An 11,380-nucleotide genomic window follows, 5' to 3' on the forward strand; every position below is an offset into this window, starting at 1 on the left:
GCCGACCATCCGCCATTATTCATGATTTCAATGACCTCCGAATTATCAGAATTTATAACGAGCGATTGCGTCCCACTCGTTGCGCCAGGGATAGGCCAAATCAAAGAGCCCAAGCTTTTGCTGTTAGAATGTCCAGACAGTGTTCTATTTTCCAGAAACCTCCTACAATAAAATTACCTTTATTGTTACTTAGAACAATAAAATCACAATCCCCCCCGGGGGACGAATCCAACCCCCCCCCCCCCCCCCCCCACACACACACCCTTTTTATAGTAGACTTTGGAGATGAAGGAACAACATAAGTAGCCGTAAGAGGTTCTATCCCCATTGTAATCCGTTTGACATCGTCAATGCTCGCGTTTCCCACCATAAATACTAGGATGTAATGGCAACCATCTCCTGAATATTCTGAAACCCCATAATAGATAAATCCTAGACTGCATATGTAACAAAAATTCCAAAATAGTCTCACCAGCACAATCAACTTCGCAATATTTAACAATAATCTCATCCAAACCGAGCCTTCTCGAAACCTACTTAGCCTTCTAGCATTGAAACAACAAATGCTTCGTGTCTTCTAAACCAGAAAAGCAAGAGGAACACATTGGTGAAACTTTCATTTGCCGATTGGTGAGCGTAACACGACAAGGGAGAGTACCATGGAGCATTCGCCAAGTAAAAAAAATCACCTGCCCCGTAAAAGACAAATTCCAAATCTTACACCAAGTTGGATTAGAATTTATTCGACCCATTCCATTTTTATGATGGAGTTTCCTTCCATGTTGATGGTCACATTCAACAAAATATCCGGATCGTACAGAAAGAATCCCATTTCTAGTATAACTCCAGGCGACAAAATCTAGAAAAACTACTCTGTGTAAAAGCAGACCTTACCGTCAACAAGAACATAAGAGAATAAGCTCAAGTAAACGGTTCAATGGACAAACATGTAGAATTTGTAAGCTAACATTATCTGGTATCTCTACCACAACATTCAGCAAGACACTCCAAAGAATCAACCACCTGTGCATATTACTTGGTAAACATCCACAAACAAAATTATTAAAATTGATGGAACTTCCATGTGATCTAGAATGAAAAAAAGGGCATAAACAATAACCGTCAAATGGACACCACCAAAGCAACCATATTTTGAAAAGAAAGGGAAACCCATAGTCACGAGGTTTAAGACTTCACTATATGTCGAAGGAGAAACACTAAATCCAATTCTCACTCTTTCTCGCAATCTCGTTCTACCTCGATGACCATGCCCTTACTAATGATTAAACTAATCAACATCATAGAGGACTTCCATCTATTCAAGCGGACCATAAACATTTGTTGTAGAAAGCCTTGGAGATGCAACAACCTATAAGAAAATAGTTCACTTATGAATGGTACATCAAAATATGATCATGCAAAAATAGAGTTCTGGTTTCTATGGTTTGTACTACTCTTAATATGATTGCATTAAGTGCGTGAGATGAATAAACTGACTCTTATGGTTAAGTTCAACTCAAAGATCCATAGCAGCAAACAAAACCTTTGTACCTGAAGTATTCATATTTTTGTCCTGCAATGAGGCCGATACAAGCTCAAGGCGGCGGCCTCCCATCGGCGCTAGGCCAGGGCTCCTGAAAAGTGGCGATCATGATGGCGGCACGGGGCAGTTGATGGAAAAAGGGCAGGTGGTGAGGATGCCCTCAGACGGCAAGCATGTGCTGGGTGCTGGCTGGGTGAGGTGCAGCCGGGGGTAGACAAGGGTGCAGGGGGACAGGAAGAGGGGGAAAGCGTCTTGAGCTTTTGAGGACTAATGGAGATGGGAAGAGTAAAAGGATAGAAAGGAGAGAAGAAAAGAGGAGGTGAATGTGATCAAACCATTCGGGGAGAAGGGGAGCCATTGGATCGATGACCAATAGGGGAGAGGCCGTCGCGTAGAAGGGATGATAGGGGATAGGGCACATGGGGCCTCCGCCCCCGTTGGTGTTCATAAGAAAGACAGGAGATGGGAAGTATTTTCAACTCGAGTGGAAACTTTTGGTTTTCCTGTGGAAAATGGAAGCAAAAATGGAAATTTGCGGAATGGAAATCAAATTTTTAAGGGAGGCACGAATTGAGAGCTTCCTGGAGCGCGCGGAGGCTGGTTTGAGTAGGCTCTCCCTTGTGCCGGCTACGTTGCAGGCCACGCCACAACCTCTTTTTGTTGTCGATGTTGGCTCCACGGAGGAACAGGGGGCAGAGCCCTATGGTTGTTTCTCTCCTTGTGTTCGGGACAATTCACCGTTGATGCCCGCTTCTTCCATTGTGTTGCCTACCGCTATGGGCGATGCCGAGCTTGCAGCTCCGGTGCTGCTGCTCATGCCCGAGCTTCGGGATATATGTTCGAACCTTGCTTCGCCTCTATCTTTGGAGCGATTGGCGGTGTACTCATCGACGACTTTGTGTGAGGAACAAGTTTCATCTATATCATGTGAGAAACTAAAGGCGCAAAAGTCCATTGTGTCGATGGTTCCTGTGGTGGCGGATGTCGTGTCGGCGTTTCCTCGGGTCGATGATGTCGATGCGGCCGTTTGGTTGGTGTCTACTCCTACGAGCCGCTTGGTTGACGACAACTACATAAAGAAGTACAATGATTTCTACAACTTTCTTGACAAATGGGTGGCTGATAAGCCTGGATCGGGTGACTCAAGTGATTGCCTCCTGAAGGAGAAACCCAATAGGGAGAAAGTAAAGAGAAACAAAAGCAAGCAGGGTGGCGCCATCCGAAATTCGCCCGCATTTCGTGATGGAGGGTGCTCCACTTTTATCGTTGTCAATGTTCTTCTCTGGAGCTCCATTGTGTTGTACACGTATGTGTTGAGGTTTGCGGTTGTGGTGCCTTGGGAAGGCCACATGTGTGGTCACGGTGTTTCGTGTGGTGTGAGTAGTATGACTTTGGGTTGTTTGTATATGTTTTCGTCCGGTTTCTAAAAAAATAACTGGGCAACTCTCTTTTTCTTAATTAATCGATAAGGCAAATCTTTAGCCTCTGTTTCCAAAAAGAGCAAAAACAAAAAAAAACAAACACAGAACGGCATTTCCCGATGAAACAGGCACGGGAACAAGTTCCGTTTCATAAACAGGCATATAGCAGGGTTTTTTTTAGAACGCATATAGCAGTTTTGCAGCCCAATGAACACATAGTGAGCAGAATGGCCCATATGTGGCCCAATTTCCACCATCGCGCAGGTACGCCGATACAATATTACAACATCATATCTAAAGAAAAGTACTACTACATCGAGCACGGGAAAAAAAAAATCCCCTAATACAAAATCAAGCCCGCCATGTTGGCAAAGTTAAATAATTATGCACAAATAGATATGTTATTCTACACCATGATATATCTTAATACCTTGTGATCATTTTATCAATTGAAACAAACAAATCCTTGTGTCTTCCCTATGATTCAAGGGGTCTCTTAGTTTTGATGAACCGTTGCTTCCGTCTCCAAGGGGAGGAGAAAGCGGTCGAGCAGTTTCAAGAGGCATCAAGTCAAGCGGTGGAAAAAAATTCAAGAAAACGGTCAAAACCAGCCATATGTACACCAAAGCTGTAATCAGTAACACTAACCGAGTGGCATAATTGCATGACTTCGCAGTGGAGTTACTCCGTACTGTATCTTAAATCAATAATGCTAACAGAGTGGCACAACTGCATGAACTCAGAAGTTCTAGGAGACTTGCAAGTCTCGATTAAGAATAGAACTAAAGCGGCTAAAGCATCAAAATAGTATAATACTCCAATAACGTTGCTTTATCCAGCCAAAAGCACAGTATCCGACTATCGTGGGCGACAGAGCCTACAACCAGGCAAATATTCACCCGTTAACTCGAACACAGCAACTTGCAGAAAATTTAAAAACTATATTAAACTATTTTTGAAACTCCATGCCTAGGGCTCGACAACAAAATCTACAGTGCTTTATCATAAGTATTTCAGACCGACTATTAATTGGTGACATACTAAGCTTGAAATTATAATTTTTAGGCAATATTGAAAACTACTGTTGTTTTTTTAAGGAAAGGGCGGTAGTCAACAATTTGTTAATGCTACTCTACAACACATCAAAGGGAAACAGTTAAAATGTGGTCTTACTCTGAAGCAAAGGCCAAGTCTATCTTAATTACATAGATAGCCATGTAAGCACAAATCAGTTTACACTTAAGTTCAAGTACTTACCCCACTGTATTAATTGGAATTCGTATAAGTATCCAATAGTGTATGTAATATGCAAACATAGTACGACCTCCAAAAAGCAACCATTTCAATTATGAATTGCCAAACTATGGTTAAAATATAAATCTCAATTGTCTTATCATGTAAAGTGGACACAATAATGCGCAACTATCTCAATTGTCTTATCAAGTAAAATGGACACAATAAAATGAACAGATAGGCACATCTAATCTCTTTATTGATAATATCTTATTACTCGTTGTTGTAAGATGCCAACGGTGCACAATAATATATATATATATATATATATATATATATATATATAGTGTTACTATTCATCACCCAGGGTGCAGAATAAGTTATTCTTCACCCGAGGTAATCTTACGATCATTTCATAATTAAATTACGTTTGCAATTTAAATAGTTACATTCCTATTGATTCATTACGTAAAATTTGGTATAAGAAAATAAAAATATAGGTCATAAGACAAGAAAATTTGCAGTTTATGTGTATTTTACACTATGTTTTTTCATTTGTAATTTTACATAACATAAAATATTTTTTACAACGATTATATATTTTCTTACGGTCTCTTTTTACATCGGAAATAAGACAAAACTTACGGAATGTAAAATTACGGGGCATTAGTGGTGATGCATGTTGAGAGGAATAGTTATTCTTCATCCAGGGTGACGAATAGCGCGACCCTAGTGTTACTATTCATCACCCTATATATAGCTAGCCTCCACTAACAATTTCTCTCAACATGCAAGCATGACACATCATCTCAGAACATGCATGAGAAAAGGCCCACCCCCACTACTATATGCCTCTCAACATGCAAGCATGCCACTTCATCATGACATGCATGGAAAAAAGACCCATCTCAACATGCAAACATACATGAGAATTTTCATTCTATTATGCTATATATTTAATAAAAAAGTTACAACTATATAGTAATCAAACATAATAAACTATATGTATTTTTAATTTTAGTTTTTTATATTACTACTTCAAATATTCATGTTTCATACGATGAATCACATGTCATCTAGTTATATAAGAGCTAAAACCCAGTATGTTACCATACTTGCTTCACCTTTGACCATTGTCCACGGTTGTCAATTAGTACCTTTTTATGTCTGAATAGTCCTCCGTCAGTTCTGTCATTGGTCTCTTTCTTGGATGAGAACCCTGACAAGCACTCTCGGTAAAACAAACTTCTTGATCTGTGCCTGGCCGAATAATTTAACATAATTAAGGTCAATGGATTAAGTATCAGTAACACAAATACACTTGAACTAATTTGCATGTACCAGTAACTGAGGAGATGAAAGATTTCTTAGGATCTATCACATTGCAAAAAATATCTGCAATGAGTATTAATTGAATATACATGGAGGATTTTCCTAGTCTGAAAATGGTTGGAACTTTTCAAGTAATTTACCTCCATAAGTTGTTAATGGGACCGAAGAACATCCAGGATTTATCACATTTCCAGTGACAGGAGTGCCTGCAACAGTACCAATTTCAACAATGATTGACGGTGTCTGATTTTATTTTTATTTTTGCAAACAAATGGGGTGGGGCAATGTGCATAGCAACCGGCGGTGCACTAGTGTTGACTACATCTTTACAGGTGTATGTACTAAAACATAGGCAGAGCAACACGGTAGCCATACTGACAAAATCAAAGCAGCAAATAGAAAATATAATTGTTTTGTAAGGACAAAGGCAAGATCAACATACAATGCAACAAAGTAGGCCAAGAGTTAGTTAATTCTTATTCTTCAAATGATTAACATGGGAGTGCTATCATCTCCAAAAATATCTGATGTCAAAATCAGCAAAGCAGAGAAAAACATATATAAAATAGTGTCATGAAAATGATCCCAACAGGAATCAACATAACGAAGATATCAAGTGAAAAGAATAGCAACTGCTGATTGGCTGAATTCGAGGTTTGGTGGATAAAACAAGTGTGAATTTACCTTCCAGCGTAATTGATTGAAGCGCACACCCTTGATTGATGGCCTGGCATGTAGCACCTTTAAAGCATTCCTCTAAATATTAGAATGTCAAATTAGTTCATAGCTGTTGTCCATTGGGAAAGTTGAATTACTCAAGGGAAGTAAAGTAGAAGTTGATTACAAATTTAGACCGTGCGTTTACACAATTTGTTTCTCCAGTTCATTGAGCACGGTGGTAGCTACTCTTTTTTCTCTCAGCGAAAGCAACTGCGTTAATATGGCAATATCTTACCTTAATCAACAAACTATAGTAGCGTAGAGAGCAAAAATTTTAGACCTTAAATTTGGAATAAGGTTAAACTTTTAACTGCTGCCCCTGCTATTTGGGGGCTGTAACATGAGGAGACGTTGGTGCTATATGTGCCCACCGCCGCATGTCATCTTCACTCCAAAACAGGGGCATCACCTAGACATCAGCGCTGCAATAGTGTGCCGTCGGACCTCAAAGTATGGGAATCCGCTGCCACAGAAGAGTCGGTGTTGCTGCATTCCAGGCGTTGAGTGACTCAAGTCCAGTCACAACTACACCTCTTTGATGCAAGCAACCGCGAGCAGGGCGTCGGTCCTTTATCGGTCAATAAATGAGTTAAAAACATGAATCTCCTACTCTTAAGGTCATGCCTAGTACGTTTCCCAAAAGACCAAATACACATGCATACTGCTGAAAACGAGAGAGCAACTAACTGAGGGGTAACACTGCGGGAGCCTCTCAATTGTCACTTTTGGTGGACTTGAGCGCTCTCAGCCGCCATCACGTGTCACCTGTTGGGCGATTTCTCAGGAATTTATTTTTTAATTTTTCTGTACACGTTTATGGCATATAGATGATTTTTTGGTTTCCTTGGTTTTGCTGAGATTTTGGAGATTTTTTTTCAAATTGCGAGAGAAATGTGTTTTTTCTTCCACGAGAACGTGTTTCTTTTCGCTACCATGAGAGGCAGTGAGGCATAGGTTTGCTTCCATGAGAGTCATAGTTATGCCTCTTTGAAAAAGAGAAAAGGACGCATTTTTACAACAAGAGAGGCACATATTTGCTTTTGCAAGAGGCAGAGCTGTGCCTCTTGGAAATGAAAAAAAACATGTTTTTTTTCTTCCATGAGAGTCACAAGTTTGCTTCCACGAGAGGCACGGGCTTGCTTCTCGTGGAGGCACAGGTTATCTTCCGTGAGAAGCATACTTGTGCCTCTCGAAAAAGGAAAAAACTATTAAAAAACGTGTTTCCGGCTATGGTTTTGTCTATCGGGTTTTTCTAATTTTTTCATAAATAAAAGTTCATAGAAATATATTAACATGAGATCATGCTTCGAGGAACTCGATGCGAGGAATCTAACGGTGAAACGATTTGGGATTTGGACGCATGGTTAAAGAGATAAAACATTTTGAAAAACGAATCTAGAAAAAAAAACTCTCAGGTTGCCACTTGTTAGCCTCAGAGGAGGTGAGAGTGATCTTTACAAAAGAAAACTCCCTCAACTAGTGATTTCGCTAAAACGACCCACCGATAGGTTGGCTTGGTTGTTGTCGCATTGTCCTCCGCAAAGAAAAAGAAAAGAAAAACGATTGAGCCTGCTGCATGCCATGTATGTGAAAAGCTAAGGCCCAAGACCGGTCCCAAGAGATCGAGGCACTCGCCCCGGAACTCCCTGGTTTCCAGCAAATCCCTAGGATCTGCCTAAAAACAGCCCAGATTTAGGTAGAAAATGACAAAACTGGCTGTTGCGGTCGCGGGAGCTATATCTCGCTTGTAGCGTGATATATGCTGCACACGCCTGATACGTTTTATGATAAATTGTAGCTATTGAGCCGGCCGAATTTGTCTGGGTATTTTTTCCATTCAACCGGGTTTTCATCAAGACGAGGCTGTGTTCCCTCTACCTTCTCCCATTTTCTTTCTTTCTTTTTTTGTTTCCACTTTGTTTCTTTTGTTTCTTCAACGTTTTTCTTCAGTTTTTGTTATTTCTGTTATTTTAATTGGTTTCTTGGTTTTCCTTTTATCCCTTTCTTTTTTACTTGACTTTTTTGATTCTTTTCTTTGAATTTTTATTTTCTTTGTTTCCTCCTCTTTTTTGCCATGGTTTTTCTTTGGTTTCCTTTTCCCTTTTCTTCATTTCTCTTTTGTTTCTTTCATGGTTTTCATCATTTTTTTCATTTTAATTTTTTTTTGTTTATTTCTTGGTTTTCAACAGGTTTTTTTCTTTGTTTCTTTATTGGATTTCTCTATTTTTCATTCGTCTTGTACTTTTTTCTTTGGCTTTGTTTTTCTTTTAATTTTTCGTCTGGTTATTTTGTTTCTTTTTTGGCTTTCATTCTTTTGTTTTTGTTTGTTCCTTTTACTTTTCATTCTACATTTTTTGCGTATGTCAAGAACATTTTTCTAACACATGCTTAATATTTTATACACAATTAACATTTTCCAAATAGAAGTTTAACATTTTTATATACACATTTTTTGCATTTTCCAATTCTTAATTAATCCCGGCATAATAATGCTTGTAGAACATTTTTCAAATACTAGATAAACAATTTTTTAATATGTGGTCACCATTTTATCCATAAACCTTTTCAAATTTTCAAATGCTTCATTAAAATTCTTCGAAGAAAACATTAACATGTTTAGTAGATAATCAACATTGTTTAAATACACATTTAGCATTTTTCAAATACTTCATTAACATTTCTAATTACTTGTTTAACCTTTTTTCAATTGCTTGATGTATATTTTCTAAACACATGATCAAATGTTTTGTATAAATTGTTTCGTATACATATGAAATATTTTATCTCTACACAATTAATATTTTTCAAATGCCTAGTTAACATTTTTTAATACATTGTCAACATTTTATCTATACACTTTTTTCAAAAAAAATAATCAAATATTTGATTACCATTTCTCGAATACAAGGTTAATAATTTTTATTACATGGTCAACATTTTTTCCTATTCACATTTTAACATTTTCAAATAGCTCATTAACATTTTTCAAACACAAGTTAGACATTTTTCAAATAAATGGTCTAAAATTATTCTATACACATTTAAACTATTTTTAACGTTTATAACATGTTTCGAATACTTTTTTAACATTTTTTAAATTTTGATTACAATTTTTTATATAAATGATAAAAATTACGCATATTGTCCATTTTTTGTACACATGAGAAACATTTTTTAAACATTATCCATATTTTTGTTTAAATTTTTTCAATTTCTCATTTCAAAACAATTGTCACATATTTATTAAGTATATTTGACAGTATAAATGAAAGTACAAAAATGTGAAAAAAACAAAGGTATGGCCTCCTGTGCAACTAGGCAGGCCCATTTTTGGAGGAGCCTGGCGCGAGAGCACACTAGGTCTCGCTTTAAGCGAGGCATAGCGCTGGGCCGTACCAATTGCCTAGACAAGTGGTAAATGCGCAACCAGCAGGGCCCCGTGTCCAATGTGGGCCAGTCCGCCCGCCGTGTTCTACTCTTCCTCGCCAGAGACTGCACCTTCGCTTCATCGGTCTTATAGCCGGTGCTCATGGAGACGGCGGATGGAGGACGACACGGGCTTTCACGCCAGGCGCCGCCGCCATAGGATAGGTTTAGGGTCAGGTCTTTTTTATTCTAAATATCCGAAATGTAATGTAAATTTGTCGTATTTGTATGAAATCCGTCATGTTCATATGAAATTCGGCCCTATTTGCACGAGTTTCACCCGGTTTGTTAAAAAAAGAGTTTGAAACGTTTGCAGCTACAGTTGGATGGCGGCCTCACGCATCCGTATCAGCAGACTAGTCCCCCTTGTCCGTGGTCGAATGCAGGGAGAAATTTATGGGTTACCGTTGAAGATGCCCTAAGGCGGAAACGTCAAACAACTATTCGACACATGTACCCTTTCAGCCTGAACACGTTAAATCCTAGTTGACGATATTCTAACCAACAGTTACCCCTTCAATGGCTTCTCCAAAGGTCACGTTTTTTCCCTAGGAGCACACCAATTGGTGCATCCAGCCGTCACCACATATTGCGTGTTGGGTGCTTCCTATGGATTTCTGTTTTTTTAATTTATGTACACGCTTTCGTATTTTAAATGATTTATTTTTTTGCTTTATTGTTATGGCTTTTCTAAAAAAATATGATTTTTCATAGGTTTTGGAGAAAAAAATTGTGTAGAAAAAAAGAGAAGCAAATTGATGCTTAAGGGAGTCCTGGATTATGGGGTCCTCGGGTGTCCGGGCTATACAATTTGGGCCGGACTGATGGGCCGTGAAGATACAAGGTAGAAGACCTTTCCTCGTGTCCGGGTATGATTCTCTTATGCGTGGATGGCAAGCTTATGTTCGGATGTGTATTTTCCTTTCTCTGTAAACCGACTCTATACAACCCTAGCCCCCCCGGGGTGTCTATATAAACCGGAGGGTTTAGTATGTAGAGGCTAGCACAAATCATATAGGCTAGACATCTAGGGTTTAACTATTACGATCTCGAGGTAGATCAACTCTTGTAACCCCTATACTCATCAAGTACAATCAAACAGGACGTAGGGTTTTACCTCCATCAAGAGGGCCCAAACCAGGGTAAACATCATGTCTCCCTTGTCTCCTGCAACCTTCGATCCTCAGACGCATAGTTCGGGACACCCTACCCGAGATCGGCCGGTTTTGACACCGACATTGGTGCTTTCATTGAGAGTTCCATTGTGCCGTCAACAGTAGGATCGATGGCTCGCCTTGTCATTAACGACAACATCACCTCTGCAGAGACCCTAGCTTCGGGACAGCTCCTCCAGCTTGGCGGTTTCACCATGGCCGCCCGTACGGCCTTTAAGCCAACGACAGCTCTCAAAATCGCTAAACACCATATTCGCGTCGGCCTCGAACACCCCGAAAAGATGGATCCAACAGATGTTTCATCTTTAAACGAACTACTTGATCGCATCGCCGCCCTGGGAGTAGCAACAGACTACGACCGGATTGGGCTTAAAGCCAGTCAAAGGGAAATCAGGTCCTCGCCGATCACCCATATGGTAGCGGTCGTGGAGGAACAAGCCGATGATACTTCTCCCCCTAAGTTGAGAACAAGCTATGTTTGGATTTCCTAGTCACACGAGCCGGATACCCATCCTTGGGAAGAGATCTCA

At 39.5% G+C, this 11,380-nt stretch overlaps 1 protein-coding gene across 1 annotated transcript; it reads left to right on the forward strand.

Moving 5' to 3' along the window:
- Positions 1 to 1,962: 1,962 nt before the first annotated feature.
- Positions 1,963 to 4,039, forward strand: LOC147981881 (uncharacterized). The gene is made up of 2 exons (XM_087516136.1): positions 1,963 to 2,861; positions 4,030 to 4,039. Exons 1-2 carry the CDS (start codon positions 1,963 to 1,965, stop codon positions 4,037 to 4,039), a joined length of 909 nt encoding a protein of 302 aa, XP_087372262.1.
- Positions 4,040 to 11,380: the final 7,341 nt, after the last annotated feature.

Source organism: Triticum urartu, chromosome 3A (genome assembly GCF_056163025.1).
Source record: "Triticum urartu cultivar PI428250 chromosome 3A, HENAU_Tu73, whole genome shotgun sequence".
NCBI lineage: Eukaryota > Viridiplantae > Streptophyta > Magnoliopsida > Poales > Poaceae > Triticum > Triticum urartu.

Bases quoted from the DNA above. Each gene is read 5' to 3' on its own strand.
- LOC147981881 (XM_087516136.1), top strand. From the start codon at position 1,963: ATGGGGCCTCCGCCCCCGTTGGTGTTCATAAGAAAGACAGGAGATGGG.